We start from the raw sequence: 15,518 nt of genomic DNA, 5'->3' as shown, positions 1-15,518 counted from the left end.
TTATGCATCCCTTGCAGGACTGAAGCCTGCTTCAGCTCATTCCTCAGACAAAAGGGAACAGTTTTCCATACTCTTTACTGTAGACTACTATATTTACATCAGGGGAAAGCAGAAATCCCTACAGTTCTTCTTCTCAAAAGCAAAGGCTGTGGGATAACAACGTGTAATATCAATAAAGGTGAGAGAAAACTGGTTGCAGAACTTCAGTGTAGTGCCTTAATTTGGTATTGCTCGTTCTTAGGAATGGCTGCATATTTCTTAAGCCTCGGACAGATTTCCTCAGGCTTTGTTTTCTGCTGCTGGCTAGCTGCGGGGTGGCAGTGTGAGGGTCAGGGGTGATTGTCTCTTACGTGCCTCTGCTTCACCCAGAGGATGCGTAAAAGCCTTTTCACCAAGTTAGTGCTCTGCTTACTGTGCACCGCTTGGAAAGCTGCCAGCCCTGCTCCTTTCTGGCTCGCTCTGGTCTGTAGGGAGTCACAGCAGTAGCTCCACGGGGACATATCATAGAGTCCTTTCGCTGCATCTCTACTGAGTAGTGGTCAAAGGGCACAGGTTATCTGAGACGTGCTTTTGGGAACAGCAATGTGGGATTGATTACCAGATCACCGTGTACCTGAAGATCAGAGGAAAATGAGCCCCGTCTGCTTCCTTGCTGGCATGAGAGATTTTCGGTTGTGAGTTAGTTGTCAGGTGAGAGGCATTGCAGTAATTCAGCTTTATATTGTTGAAGAGAGCTGGGGATCTGCCTTGGCAATAATACATTTTATTATTGTGCAGTTGCCTTCATGCTGAAGTAACTTTATGAATGAGTCAACAGAATTCTCTTTAATTAGAGTAAAGCATAATTATAACAGATCGTTCTTTCTTGCACATCTGTGTACTGGAAAACCAGCGTATGTTTGTTTGCAGTGAGGATATGCATTCTGTTATTTAGTGAAGTGGTTTTGGAAAAACATGTGGGTAATAAATATTGTTGTTGTGTGTTCCTGGCACATTTTAAGACTTTTTCTTCTGCCAGATTCTACTGAGCGGTGCAATGTGAAGCATTAGCCAATGATTTGCAGGTCTAATTATTTTACAGATCATCTAGTGAACATGGGAAGAGTTTGGGCATATTCCAGAATGACATTTTACATACTTTCCCCTCACTAAAAGATCCCTGCTAACCTGGTGCTTCCCAAGATAAGGTAAATAGGCCTCCCCCTGAAGTGACAGGAGCACAACAGAGCAGACCATGTTCTCTGAGGGCCGTGCCACACTTGAAAGTATTTCTATCATGGTCAGGAATGTGAAAAAAATCATCCTCCCCACCTCAGGGATCAGCGACTGTTTAGGGCTAGTGTGTTTGGCTGCATTTTTATTTTTGCAGTTAATTCCTGCTAGCCAAAACTTAGCAGGAGCCAGGAGGTGCTGGTTTCTCGCGGTCTTGGTGTCCCCAGTGACCTGAGCATCATCTCGTGTCTGCATGGGGTGACGTCTCCTGGCTCTTGCTGAGGCTAGACTTGAGGAGCCTCTCAGGAAACACAGCTCCTGATGCCCTGCCTTGTGTCTGCACTCCCTGGATGCCGTTCTAAGTCCTTGTGTGGGCTGCCTTTGGCAGCTTGTGGTAGGTGACTGACTCCTACCCTGTTTGACAAAGTAGTGCTGGCACAAGTTGTAGTATAGATGTGATTATCTCGATAAAAATTCCTCGTGCTAGTACCAGTTATTCTGCTCAGCGACCTGATGCGGCCTATCCTAGTTCAAGTCCTTGTGTCTGAAATGAAGCCATAACGAAAATTAACAAAGCAAGCAGCCAGGAGCTTTTTTTGTCCATGCCATTTTGAATTAAGCATCCCCCTACAACAGTTACTCCAACGGCATATTAAATAGCCATTCAAACCCGATGGGAAGCCATGGGGAGAGGATTCAGTCCTGTAGCAAGCAAAGCCCTGGGAAGTTCCCCTTGGGAAGAGAGCAGGAGGAACATCAGCACAGGTGAAGGAGCCCCCGCCTGGGCACCAGGCCATGCCACGGGAGTTTCAGGTCACACAAAGGCGCTGGGGAGGGTGTGTCCTCCCAGGACGTTGTTCATAACACGTGCACATTGTTCATAACAGCCAGGCCTGCAAATTCGGAGTGCAGCCTGAAAACAAACCGACCTGCTCGCTGCCTGCCTCATGCACCAACAAAAATATTCTGCCGCTGGAGAACAGTTAAGAATTGCGATGAGGTACAAGCCAAAATAGAAATGAGCTCATTCTGCCCTATCTCTGTTGGCCTTCTATTGCAAACAGGAGCTGAGAGTCCCAAAAAAATTCCTTCATCAGGAAAGGAAACAGCTATGACTTTGAGCCCACACACAAAGAAAAGTTCTGCTCAGAAAGAAGTGCTATTTTTAGTTGTTTTTCAAATGAAAACTATGCTAAGCCCCAAACCTCAGTCTCCTCTGTTGTGTTTAACTTTCCTTAACACTATTTATTGGCAAATGTTTCTATGTGGGAGAGAGGTGAGCCTCATACCTGAAATTTCTTACTTTTATTGCCCCCTTCACATCAGTCTGAACATCAGTCAATCTGCCTTCACATAGTACAGGGAACAGGTGCCAAGCTCTGGGTTTCTGAAGGGCCCATTCATCTAACACAGAATAAGTGAACTCTCAGTGTCTGCATGATGCACCTGCTTTTAGCTCTTTTACTTATTTCCAGAAGAGTGTGAAAACTTATCAAGGGAAAAAAAACCAATGAAATGAGAAGGACGCAGCCCACTCCCACCCTTCCCATCCTGAGCACCTTCCTCCTCGGTGACCATTCATCTCAGAGGCTTTGCGGAGGATGTCACACAAGACTTTAAACATTTCTCTGAGAACTGCAGTGAATTATACTCATCAAAAAACAGTATCTAGAGGCAGTTTCGCATCTGACTGTAGCCCAGTCCTGAATTTGTAGGCCAATTTTGTCTCCTGTCCACTGGTTGGACCACCCCTTGTGGAGCAGAAAACAAGGGGGCAGAAAACAAGAGGGTCGGTCCTTGCGCTGTATGCAGCTGCATTGATGTTCCTGGAGCTCCATGTGGGCTGGCATGTGAATCCAGTCACAGGTCCAGAGCTGCCCTTACTAGTCCCTACCAAAAAATTGCAGCGTTATCTGTCGCCTTTGGTGTTTCACTGATCTTTAGGTGAAAATTATTGGCTGTCTACCTGTGCATCCCATCCCCTAGGCTTGCTTTGTCTGCTGCACTTGCCCTTTTCTTCATTCCCTGCCCAACCCACCTTCCTTTCAGTCTTCTTCCCAGTTACTTTATTCCCTTTCCCACCTCATTTTCCTCCTCCCCTGCGCTAACCCTGTGAGCGGCATGCTCTTTGCCACCATCCCATGCCACAGCATCCCAGAGCCGTGCCTCCTGGATTTGTGGGTGGTGGTGGAGGGAGGAGGACGTGTCGCTGGGCACGGCCCTTCTCCTGGGGCCCCCGCGTATGCAGGGCCCTGCGTTTGCCAGCTGTTGGGGTTAGAGTATTACTGGATTTGTAAAAGTCGAGGCAACACAGTGGCAGCAGCCCCAGCCCGGGCTGGTACGGGGGGGATAAGCAGCCTGGGGCTGCACCACACACCACCTCTGCAAACGCTCCTGTCCTCTGAGCGTGAGGGAGCATCTTTGGGCCACAAAGGAAGATCAGGTTGGCTGCAGCGCCGGGGCCAGGCTTGCACACCAGCAGGGCTGGCACTTGCCCGCAGTGGCTCTGGACACAGCCACCCGCTCTGATCTCTGAGTGACGGAGCCACCTGCTCCGATCCCTTCAATGCCACCCAATTAATAAACCCAGGGTTAGCAGTGGGATGCATAATTAACTGGCGATCTGGTGCCGAAAACTAACAGTACACAATGTCTTTTTGTCTTTTCAGTTCCTAAATCTATCCTCACAGCTGTCAACACCCTGGTCACCGATAGCAAGTCTTCCATCAAACAGAATGACGGTACGTTCCATCAAAAAAATACGGTTTACTGCTTTCCTTTGTCTTTGATTGAAATAGGACATTTTCCCACTGCAGAGCTTGGTCTGAGGGAGGTGGGACGAGGTAATGGAAGCCCCGCTGAAACTGCTGCCCTTCCCCTTGGAGGTCAGCGTGACAGGCTGGAGCAGGATGGGACCGGCGTGAGCACAGTCCTGCTGTCACAGCAATGCTGCGAAACAAGTGACCCGTCCAGACCTCCCCATAAGCAGCGTGCTGTCTCCTAACTTTGATTGAACCAGGGGAAGAGTGGAAGTGAAACTGCAGTTGTGAAGAGTCTTTTAAGAGTTATGCCAACACCAGCTCTTCTTAAAGGCAAATCAAATTAATGATGTGGCTGATGTATATTTACTGTCATCAATAATGGGAGCGTACTGCAGTGATTGGGCTGGGAAGTCCATTTGAGAGCTGTGAAACTTAATGGAAATAAATTATTTCAGAAAACTTAATGGGAATAGGCAAGGGGATTTCACTTGGTAATAGATTCTTTTAAAGAACTTTGCCATTTTCTAGATGGTCAGTATTGTGAATACTTTATTATTTATACTTTATTTCAGTAGTTTTTTATTGTTTGGTCTGATGTGCTGCAAGTTTCTTGTGGCACAGCGCCGGCCTGCCTGTGTTTTAGACAGGCTTGTTAGTTCAAAAGTTATTGGGTGAGTATCAGCTTAGTAGCTTCATCATCCGTGACATGACTGAAACTGCTGTCCCTCCTCGTGTTGTAGGTGTCGACCTTGATCCAAAGGAATCAAGACTTCCAAAGAAAGATGGAATTATTGTTAGCAACTCCTTGGCTACATTTGCGTACATTAGAGGTAGGAAAATGAGGCTGAGATTGTTTGGTTCATTAGATCATGGCATTTTGGGAAAAGGGAGGATCACCTCAGAAGGTCACAACTGGTAATCCCACGTTTATAGTAACGGTATTACAATATAATCACAGTCTTGTGGCTGGGACAATCACAGCATAATTGATATTTATAGAATATTTTCCGTCTTGAAGGATCCAAACTCTTCTCGAGACTGCAGCCAAGATTTTTTTAATGAATATTTTCAATGGGGACTGTCAGTTGTTCAGTATTTTTGAAAACCTGATCCTGGTCTGGGAGCAGCACTGGAGACATCCATTTTTGGAACTGTTGGTTTGCATACATATAAGGATCAACGAGGGGCATTGAAAAAAAAATAAAAATAACCAAACACCAAAGCCAGCCATCTCTGGTATGGGACGTGGCAGGTTTTGTGACTTAGCAACACGAAGGCAAATTTTGTTTGAGGCAAATAAATTAGTGATCACCAGATCTCTGACACCGCAGGAGAAGTTATGAACTTTGGAAGTGAGCAAAGGCTGATGTTGAGAAGCAATTCTGGAGCTAAGATTGCTGCTCTTCTAGAAAATGGCAAGAACCACGCAGCTGTTGAGCATCATCCCACAGCCTTTGCAAGGACACAGCACGAAGGGCGGCCACAGCCTGCTGGCACGGCGAGACAAACCATCCCTGCCGGCAGCTCTCCTCAAACCCCCAGACCCCACCACCCTTGAGACCTCCTAGCAGCGCCCCAAGCAGCCAGGGTTGGATTTTACCAACCCTGTTGAGAAAGGCTGTTCCCACATCCGTCTCACTTGTTGCTATACTGAGAAGTGATCTCAGACTATGTCAAGGAAGAAAAATGCTCCCTACTCAGCCCGGCCTGGAGATGCTGCCGTGGCTCCGCGGAGCCCAGAGTTGCTCTTCCCATGCCCCCTCTTCATGAGGGTAAGGCCCATTTTGGCAGGATGGCTGGAAAAAAAAAAAAATAAAAGGGTGTGCTGCCTCTAGCTGGTTGAGAATGCTAGTAAGCTGCTAATAAAAAGATGGGATAATGTTGTTATTTTGTAATGTTATTAAGAGGCTGGGATTTTCGCACAGTAACTTGAAGAGGCAGAGACGGCAGCGCTCAGACTGCAAGTGCAGGGTGGTTTTGGCGCGTGACAGAAAAAGCCTCCTCACAGCCCACGTCCCCGCCAAGCACCCTCCACCCATTATGGCTACGTAGTGGCTTCAGAAACGATGGCAGCTGATTTTTTTTGTAGCTAGTCTTTGGCAGAGTTTGTTCAGTGTTTAAGGACTGGCTTTGTGATTTCAGATCACTCTGAAAGAGCTGCTCTCCTGTTTGTGTCCAGCGTTTGTGTGGGATTATTCTTCACGGTGTGTGCTTTGGTCTGCGTGTCGTGCTCGAAGGACTTCAGGAAATTGCACAGAAAGAAGGATCACTTGGTGCCAGAAAGTGACGGAGCGGACGAGAACAGTGAAAATGAGGAGGAGGAGGAGGAGGAGGAAGATTCCTCCGATTCGGATGTCCAGGATGAGGTAGCGGGACTTTACAGACCTTCTTACTCAGGTTATAATTCAACAGAGGCGGCAGAACTGGCCGAAAGGATAGAGCGCAGGGAGCAAATCATGCAAGAAATTTGGATGAACAGTGGTTTGGATATGACACCTCCTAGAAATATGAATACGTTTTATATTAACGAACAATAAATGGCTTATTTTGGACGACACCCTAGCCCTTTTTTTTTGAAAAAGAAATGTACCTTCTGTGAAGGAACATTTGTATCAGTGCATATAATTATTTGTAAAATAAGAAATATATGCAATAAAAGGAGAGTTTCAAACCTTTGGCTGTTTAGAAATCATTCTGTGAAAAATGCTTTTTCAAGCTTTCATAGTTTTAAGTTATGTTACGTTTTCACTGTAATTTGGAATCGACTGCCACATGCAGGTTATGGAATATTAAAAAAGGAGAAAAATCATTTGGGCAGCATAATATGGAGAAACACCTTCTGCCTATTGGATATGGCTCTTGTAGCCAGTTAGCCTGCCGCAGCTCATAAACTGCATGAGAACGTGCTCTACTGATGAGAAACATGAGGAGTATTAATAGCACGAGCAGGACAAAACAAAATTAAACGCAGGTTCTTAAAGCTTTTCTGCTGTTTCCTTAACCCAGCCTTTCCCTGATAAATCCCATTCCTCTGGTGACAGTGATCCTATTAGAAGGAGGTTAAGTTCTGCTCGCTTGGAGTCCTGTTGACGCAGTTACTTAGACGAGAGGCTTGAAAGACGGGTCCCTCTCTGGGCTGGGAGGTCTGGAAACACATCCGCAAAGAAGTGCCCAGTATTTCAGTGAAAATTTTCAAGGCTTGGGAATTAGTTTCCTTAATAGCAGTCCTCTCGATTGTAATGCAACAGCACCTGAAGTCAGGCACGCACTTCGGCATAGAGAGATTTCACAACAGCTCTCCAAGTCTGTTCCTTCGTTTTTAAAGCACGTAGCCACCAGATAAGGCTCGCCCGAGGAAGAAAAGCACTGGTGGAGCATGGACGTAAGGGCAAAAATCAATCTGCATTCAAGAGCTTCAGTGCCCTGTTGTTAAGGACAAGGTCACCCTTCAGCCATCAGAAGGTGCCTGCCCGAGACGTAATTCTGCTGTTACCCATGCTGGCGAATTTGAGAAGCACAAGCTCGAAAAATGGCTGCTTTCGTAAAAGACTCTTGAAGTTGACACATACTAAGAACACTTACTTCCTAGGTGAAATGCTGTGTTAATTTTTCTGATATTAAAGCATGGTTTAGAGCCGGCACTTGATTGAAGGTTAGATTCTCAGGATTTTTTTTCTATAAGTTCGCAATCTTCACTTGAAAATTGTTCAGACTAGTCAGATTTGGTTTCAGCGCACAGAAACTTAAATCAGAAATGTATCATCTCAGCTGAACACACAACCTTCCTGTCTTTAAATAAAACGTCTCCAATATTTTAACTGCAGCCCATAGGGAATTTACTGAACAAAAGGAGGAAAAATGTCACTTCCTATTGGTAATACTTCATGAGTTCACTGTGCTTTCCCGCTCAGACGCTGTGCGTCTAGGTAGAGCGAAGTAGTATGAAACACTTGGAAAGAAAAAAAGCGGCATGACTTGTCATTTCCTACTGATATAAAGTCGAATTAAGCATGGGAAAACTTTAAAGAGAGGAAGGGGGCTTGCTCAGATGACTAACGCACAATCCCGTGCTCGACTGGAAAAATCTTAGCAGCAATTAGCATCCTATCGGCGGAAGGAAGAGAGGCTGCAGAGATGGACGGAGAGCTTAGGTCACCCGTGACACTGGGAAACTGCATCCAACGCAGGAGCCTGACTCGACTCGTCCCCTTTCCAGCATAAAGTCATCGTAGCCGGTGCCACTGCACGATATTGATGAATAGGTTTGGGGCTGGAAAAACCCTCCCGCGCCTTTGTCGTGAGGGTGGAAGGCATCAGGTTTTCCTTTTGCCGTCCCCGTGGGTAGGTGTGGGACAGCCCTGGTCAGGAGCTGGCTCCTTCCTCCTGACTCATGGGGGCAGTTGCCACCCATTTCCCGGACAGAAAGAAAGGGGACTGATCTGCATCCCAACAATTCCCCCTGCTGACAGACCGTACTAGTGAAAGAAATGGATCTTCTTCCTCTTATGGACCCTCCGAAGAGGTCATCATTCGATTGCAGAGGGTGGGCTGGGCTCCAACGTGTGGTGAGCAGGGCTGAGGGCTGGGGCTCCCAGGGCCTGCCCCTTCCCCGGCCCAGGGCTCTGCTCCACTGTCTCCCCAAATGCTGAGCCCCAATGAAACTCCCTCCTGAAGACACTGGGACCCACAGACCAGCTGATCTCCAGCTGATCTATTTTTGGAAGTTAACTGTCTGGCAGTCAATATTTATACTCACTGAAATTTATTATCTTTCCTCATTCTTTGACTGTAAGCCCCTGTGAGGTTTCAGTCCTGAAGGTGGCATCACAACAAAACCCGGGAGTTAGTCTTCCCACCAGAATTTCACTTTGCTTATGCCTAGGTAAAATTAGCGTGTCCTAGGGGGTGGCCACAGAATCACAGACTGGCTGAGGTTGGAAGGCACCTCTGGAAGTCATCTGGTCCAACTCCCCTTGCTCAAGCAGAGCCATCCGGAGTAGTCTACCCAGGACCATGTCCAGATGGCTTTTGAATATCTCCAAGGATGGAGACTCCACAGGCTCTCTGGGCAACCTGTGCCAGTCACCCTCACAGTGAAAAAGTGTTTCCTGATGTTCAGAGGAAAACTCCTGTGTTCCAGTTTGTGCCCATTGCCTCTGGTCCTGTCACTGGGCACCACAGGTCCCCTCCCTGTTTTGTTCACTTCATCCATGCACGTCTTCCATTTGATAGTCCTGCTTTGGGGTACCCAGCTGAAACCAGGGGTGTTCATTCCTGGTGATGAAGCCACCAAAGTGGCAGCAGATCAGCAGAAACCAGTCTAACTTAGAGGTTAGTCCCTTCCTTGGAACAAAACTGCAAAATACTTCACTTTTCCCAACTCCCAGTTCTCTCACCTACTTCTTCGACCCTGGAGGAAAAAAATCCCGTGTATTAAAGTGAAAATTAGCAATTTATTTTTCTGTTACCTTTGCACATTTGCCTGTAAATGACTTAACAGACCTGATTCCCCTCCCTGCCTGCGCCTGCCACAGGCTGCAGACGGGCAGTAGAAGATTTCCACGGGTGCCAGAGAAGATCCTGCTTCCCAATATGGAACATTTCACAGCCTGTGGGAACATGTTTTGAGAAAAAAAAAAAAGCGCTTAGTAATGCACGCTTTAAATGTTTAAATGTATCCTCAAACAGGGTGGCAGAGCCCTGTTGTGAGCCACAGCACCAGCAGTAACTCGTTACGGCAGGGAAAGCAGCTTTTGCTCCACACTGGGAGGTCAAGCTTCACTCAGGAGCTGTTCCCTCGGATGAATTGTTTATCGTCTGAGTTTGGGTTGCTATTTTATACTTTTTGCATAAGTTTTCCAAGTCTAGTTGGGGCAAGCTATCAATTAGTGGTTCACCTCGTTCCCAAATGTTCACTGTTCACAGCAGTCTGAAAGTTGGAGTGAAAACAAACAAGGACAAACCCGAGAAACAGACGCTGAATTATTTCACTCTTTATGAATTGACACCTTCTGCAGAAAAAGCATCCGGCACAGAAAACTGATGGGGAACGTACTTATCTGACCCAAGCCCACACAAATCACAATTTTCTGTGAAAACACAGCATCTGCCCATTAAAGAGGATCAGTGGTTACAGTGAGCCGGGCTCGTCTTGACGGCAGGTCTGCTTTACTGGAACAGGAGCAAGGGTAAGAATCGATCGGATTTGGCTGGTTATTAGTGGGATGCATAAACTGAAAAAACCTCCAAGAAGCAGAAATGCCGTGGCCGGTATCTACTCATTTCTGGAAGAAAAAAAAAAACAACAGCCCCAACATGTAGTTGGCCCAGTACTGTAGTAAAAAACTCCTTTTCCAGCACTGTAGAAAATGGCAGGACTTGTGGCTTCTCAGAGAGAAAGAGACAAATCATAAAATGGGTTGGAAGGGATCTTTAAAGGTCATAGTCTTTAAAGGTGTAGTCCAACCCTCCAGCAATGGGCAGGGACAACTTCAACTAGATCAGGTTGCTCAGAGCCCTGTCAAACTTGACCTTGACTGTTTCCAGGGATGGGGCATCTACCACCTCTCTGGGCAACCCGTTCCAGTGTCACCACCCTCATTGTAAAATTTTTTTTCCTTGTATCTAGTCTAAATCTTCCCTCTTTGAGTTTAAAGCCATTACCCCTTGTCTTACCGCAACAGGCCCTGCTAAAAATGTTTGTACCCATCTTTCCTGTAGGCCCCCTTTAAGTACTGAAAGGCTGCAATAAGGTCTTCCCAGCTTGATGTTACAAACAGCTCTGGTGACTGCCTGGTGTCGTGGTTTAACCCCAGCCAGCAAATAGGACAATGCACCCACTCGCTCACTTTCCCCTGGTGGGATGGGGAAGAGAATTGGAAAAGTGAGGAAAACTTGTGGGTTGAGATAAAGGCAGTTTAATACGCAAAGCAAAAGCCTCACACACAAGCAAAGCAAACCAAGGGATTCATTCACTACTTCCCATGGGCAGGCAGGTGTTGAGCCATCTCCAGGAGAGCAGGGCTCCAGCACGCGCTAATGGTTACTTGGGAACACAAATGCCGTCACTCCGAATGCCCTCCCCTTCCTTCTTCTTCCCCAGCTTTATATACTGAGCATATACTGAGCATGACGTCATATGGCATGGAATATTTCTTTAGTCAGTTGGGGTCAGCTGTCCCGGCTGTGTCTCCTCCCAGCTTCTTGTGCCCCCCCCAGTCCACTCACTGTCGGGGTGGTGTGAGGAGCAGAAAAGGCCTTGGCTGCTTGGCAACAACCAAAACCACTAGTGCACTACCAACACTATTCCCATCCCAAATCCAAAACATAGCACTACACCAGCTGCTGGCAAGAAAGTCAACCCCATCCCAGCCAAAACCATGACACCTAGTTACAGCCTGGGCAGGCATCAGATGCCAGGAACGTGCCTTCAAACGCACAGGACACCTGAGAAATACGCATCCGGAGGGGGTGTGTTCATTAGTGACTATCCATTAACAATCCCTGTTGCAGAGTGATAACAGCTGTAGAGGATCACTGGCGTGCCGGCCCTGGGGTAAGCGCTGACCCAGCCCTATACAACTCCCCGGGATCTTTTTTAAGACCGTTGCATTTTTAAGACCATATATTTTTAAGACCTGAAGACATGATGGCAATGCCCAGTCGCTCTTCGCCTGGGGTAGCGAGAGCTTGGAAGTGTCAGGCAGGGCTCACACCACCTTCATGCAGCAGAGTCAACCAGCTGGGAGATAAAAATCCATAGGAAACTTTGGTAGGTCCAGTCACAACAGAGCTGCCTGTTTTTTGGTTTTCTTTTGAAAAATCAGGACCCTGAGCAACATGGTCTAGTTTTGAAGCTGGATCTAGTTCAGAACCAGGCTCCGCTCCAAGGGCGTGGTAGGACCAGCAGCCCTCGAGAGATCTTCCCAACCCAAATTGTTTTATGAGCCTGTGGCCAGCTCTAACCACACCTGGAAGCCAGCCTTCCGAGCTGCAACAACCCCTGCTCTCCAGCCTTTTGGTCACATTGCAATTCCACCACTCCGCAGCAAAAAATTTAAAACGACGTTTCCAAAAAAAAATCCCTCCTCGGGAAAGAGGGGAAAAGTCCTTTTCTGAATGAGGCCGCAGAGCGTTGCCGAGGGTGGGCGAGGCAGGAAGAGACAGAGCTGCAGACTCACAGCTGACCACTGCGCCGGGGACAATTACGGGTTGAATCCTTAAACTGGGTGAGAGACAAAGCAGAGGTGGTGTGAAAGAGCACGCCGCTTACGCAGCGGTGCCCCCAGACCCTGGCACGGTACCGGGAGTGGCGGCCGTATGCTGATTAGCAGGGCAAAAAAAAAAAAAAATCCCCACCCACCAATTTTTAGCTGCAACATTCTGAGTACTTGGCTGTTACTACTCAGCCTTTGCTGAGAGCTGCTCTCGCAAACACAACCCTTGGAATAAAACAATCATTACCTTTTCTTTTTCCTTGAGGAAGTGCCAGATTTCCTATTTTTGCTATGAACTTCCTCATTCTCAACGCAACCCCGCTGCAGCTCCTGTACAGCCCGTACTCAAAGGAGCACGGGACGGGCACACATGCAGCCCTCGACGCAGGCGGGCAGGTGGGTTTGGGTGACGCACGGTCACGTACCCATCATGTGTGGGCAGCCGGGGCTGGGTGGCAAGGAAGGGACAGCCCGCAGGTAACCTGGGGCCACCCCCCCCCCCGCCATCACCCAGCACCCTGAGATGGTGGGAAAGGATGGGACCAGCCAGAGGAAAGGTGTGAGCTCGTGCTTTTGGTGACTCCCAAATCGCACACCAAGGATAACCAGGCAGGAGGATGCAATTCACTGCATCTTCCTCCAAGACTGGTGTGCCAAAGAGCACGGGCTTAGGAGGTCACTGGCAGACAGCAAATCCTCCCATCTGCTGCCAGTGAGACCTTGCTGCCCGTGGTGACAGGTGTCTTCTGCTTTCTGGCCCCATCGGGCCAGATCTTTGCAGGTTCCTGGCTCACACAGTTGTTGGTGCTGAGCAGGAACAAGAGCTGCAACCCAGCGGGACTTCACGGCTGACAAAAGCAGCAGCTCCATCTCCCTGCACACACTGGGCCCCCTCCTCTGTCATGGAGTCAGGAACAGAGTGTTCATCACCCCCAGCCCAGGGTCACCTCTGCAGCAGAGACAGCCCACCACAGACACCCTGTAGAATCATTTAGGTTGGAAGAGACCTTTGAGATCACCAAGGTCAACCGTTAACCTAACACCGGCAAGCTACCACTAAGTCATGTCCTTCAGTGCTACATCTGCACGTCTTTTAAATACCTCCAGGGATGGTGACTCCACCACTTCCCTGGGCAGCCCGTTCCAATGCTTGGTAACCCTTTGAGTGAAGTAGCTTTTCCTAATATCCAACCTAAACCTCCCCTGGCACAGCTTGAGGCTGTTTCCTCTTGTCCTATCGCCTGTTACTTGGGAGAAGAGACCAACCCCCACCTCTCTACAACCTCCTTTCAGGTAGCTGTAGAGAGCAATAAGGTCTCCCCTCAGCCTCCTTTTCTCCAGGCTAAACAACCCCAGCTCCCTCATCTGCTCCTCATAAGGCTTGTTCTCCAGACCCCTCACCAGCTTCGTTGCCCTTCTCTGGACCTGCTCCAGCACCTCAGTATCCCTACTGTAGTGAGGGGCCCAAAACTGGCCACAGTATTCAAAGTGCCTCAGCAGTGCCAAGTACAGGGGGACAATCACTTCCCTAGTCCTGCTGGCCACACTATTTCTGACTACAAGCCAGGATGCTGTTGGCCTTCTTGGCCACCTGGGTACACTGCTGGCTCATATTCAGCTGTCAGTTGACCAGCACCCACAGGTCCTTTTCTGCCAGGCAGTTCTCCAGCCACTCCTCCCCGAGCCTGTAGCGCTGCATGGGCTTCCCCCATCCCGCAGTCACGTGGACAGTGGTCCCCTCCCGACATCTGCAAAACCTCCAACTGAGCACAAGGGGTTGTGGGTGGAGGAGAGGGGAATGGAGGGGGAAAACAATCAGGAAATGTCACAGGAGTGTTTTAAAACACTCTGTATGTTAGGCTCACCCTGCTCTAAGACCTTCCAGTACAACAGCCAAATTCCCGCTCTCCAGCGGCTTTTGCCCATGACCCTCACGCGGTGAAACGAAACAGGAAAATACCTTTGTGGAGTCAGGAGAACACACAGCAGGTGCGGGGCTGGTCAACCCCTGGAGCAGCATCAGCGTCCCAAGGCTGCGGAGCAGCGCCCATCCCACACCCTGGGAGCAGAGCCAAGCCCCGGGGGGGAGAAAGCGTCACCGGAGCCACGTCCGTGCAGCACCCAGTGCCCGTACCTCGCTTCCTCTCACCCACCTGTTCAAGGAAACCTCAATGGCACGTTAAGGGCTGTAACGGCATTAGCAATTCTCACAACACACAATATAAATGTCCATTAATCGGGATGGTGATACGGCCACAAAGTAAACATTTTAGCAACGTTCTGCTGTGCGTGTTCCTTGATAGAAAGCGGATTTTTCCCTTTAGAAGGGCATGCCTGCTATCAAACTTCCAGAAATGAACAGTTTAGAAGAAAGATAAAATCCTTTTGCAAATTTGCAAACCTACGTGTGGTATTCCTATCTCATAATTCTCAAACTCTTTAGATATTTAAATACCTATAGGCTTTGCTTTGTTCCTGTAATCTTTCTCCAGTAAGTTCATTCCATCTCAGCCACAACAAATGAAGCCAGCGGATCCACAGACGCTGCTGTGAGAACTCAGAAGAGCATTGATCCTACGGACTGTTTTCTCAGCTGAAGAAGAAAATGGCCAATTACAGCAGAGAACTGCAGTCAAAGGTAGATAGAACAAAATGGACTTCCTTCTGTGTTAATTACTTCCTATGCCTGATTTTCCCTCGCTTTGAGAGAGGAAATGACAACATTGTAAGCCCCATAATCAAAGGTCCTGTTCAAAAGCCCCCCCTCGGAGTCCTCCATATAATGGCAATTTAGACGTCTCTTTTTCACTGAAACAGTAACTCTCGACAAGTCTTGGAAATACAATAAAGCTTCTTGGGCTCCTTTGACACATAGGCCAGCTGCAGAGAGAACTCTGCCGGGAGGAAGGCGCTAGTAACACGTCAGGGTTTTGTCACGGAAAACCAGTTACTTGCAGTCATGGATGTGCAGCGGGGTTTAAACGAGCGAGATCCGGGGCGTATAGATACTTTACAGCTTATGTTATTTTCATTTTGTCTCCTCTGCTATTGAATACTTTCCTGGTATCAAGGACATTAAATCGAATGGCCAAAAGCCAATGCTGACTTCAGTTATTTACAGGACCGGGAGCTCACAGAACAAACTCTTCAAAATAATACTAATCTAAGATGAAAGCTCTATTTGTAAGAGGGATTCAGTTGGATATTTTCAAGCATTCATTATAACTGATCCAAAACATCTGGGAAGCTTCCTGCCAAGGCCACTAATCTCAATGCAGTTATGACTAAACTAAAGTAATGAAAAAAAGGCTACTTTTGAATGACAAGG

At 47.9% G+C, this 15,518-nt stretch overlaps 1 protein-coding gene across 2 annotated transcripts in view; it reads left to right on the top strand.

Moving 5' to 3' along the window:
- EVA1C (eva-1 homolog C) overlaps positions 1-6,640 on the top strand; it is a 41,381-nt gene extending 34,741 nt beyond the window's left edge. For both annotated transcript variants that reach the window (XM_054184371.1, XM_054184365.1), the window contains 3 exons: positions 3,882-3,953; positions 4,715-4,804; positions 6,117-6,640. In XM_054184371.1, coding sequence (XP_054040346.1) covers positions 3,882-3,953; positions 4,715-4,804; positions 6,117-6,511 — 557 coding nt within the window. In that variant the 3' untranslated portion in view covers positions 6,512-6,640. The remainder of the gene's footprint in view (positions 1-3,881; positions 3,954-4,714; positions 4,805-6,116) is intronic.
- The last annotated feature ends 8,878 nt before the right edge of the window (positions 6,641-15,518 follow it).

The sequence above is a fragment of the Rissa tridactyla genome, chromosome 1 (genome assembly GCF_028500815.1).
Source record: "Rissa tridactyla isolate bRisTri1 chromosome 1, bRisTri1.patW.cur.20221130, whole genome shotgun sequence".
NCBI lineage: Eukaryota > Metazoa > Chordata > Aves > Charadriiformes > Laridae > Rissa > Rissa tridactyla.
The sequence above is the reverse complement of the archived record's forward strand: the minus strand, read 5'-3'. Positions and strand labels throughout refer to the sequence as shown.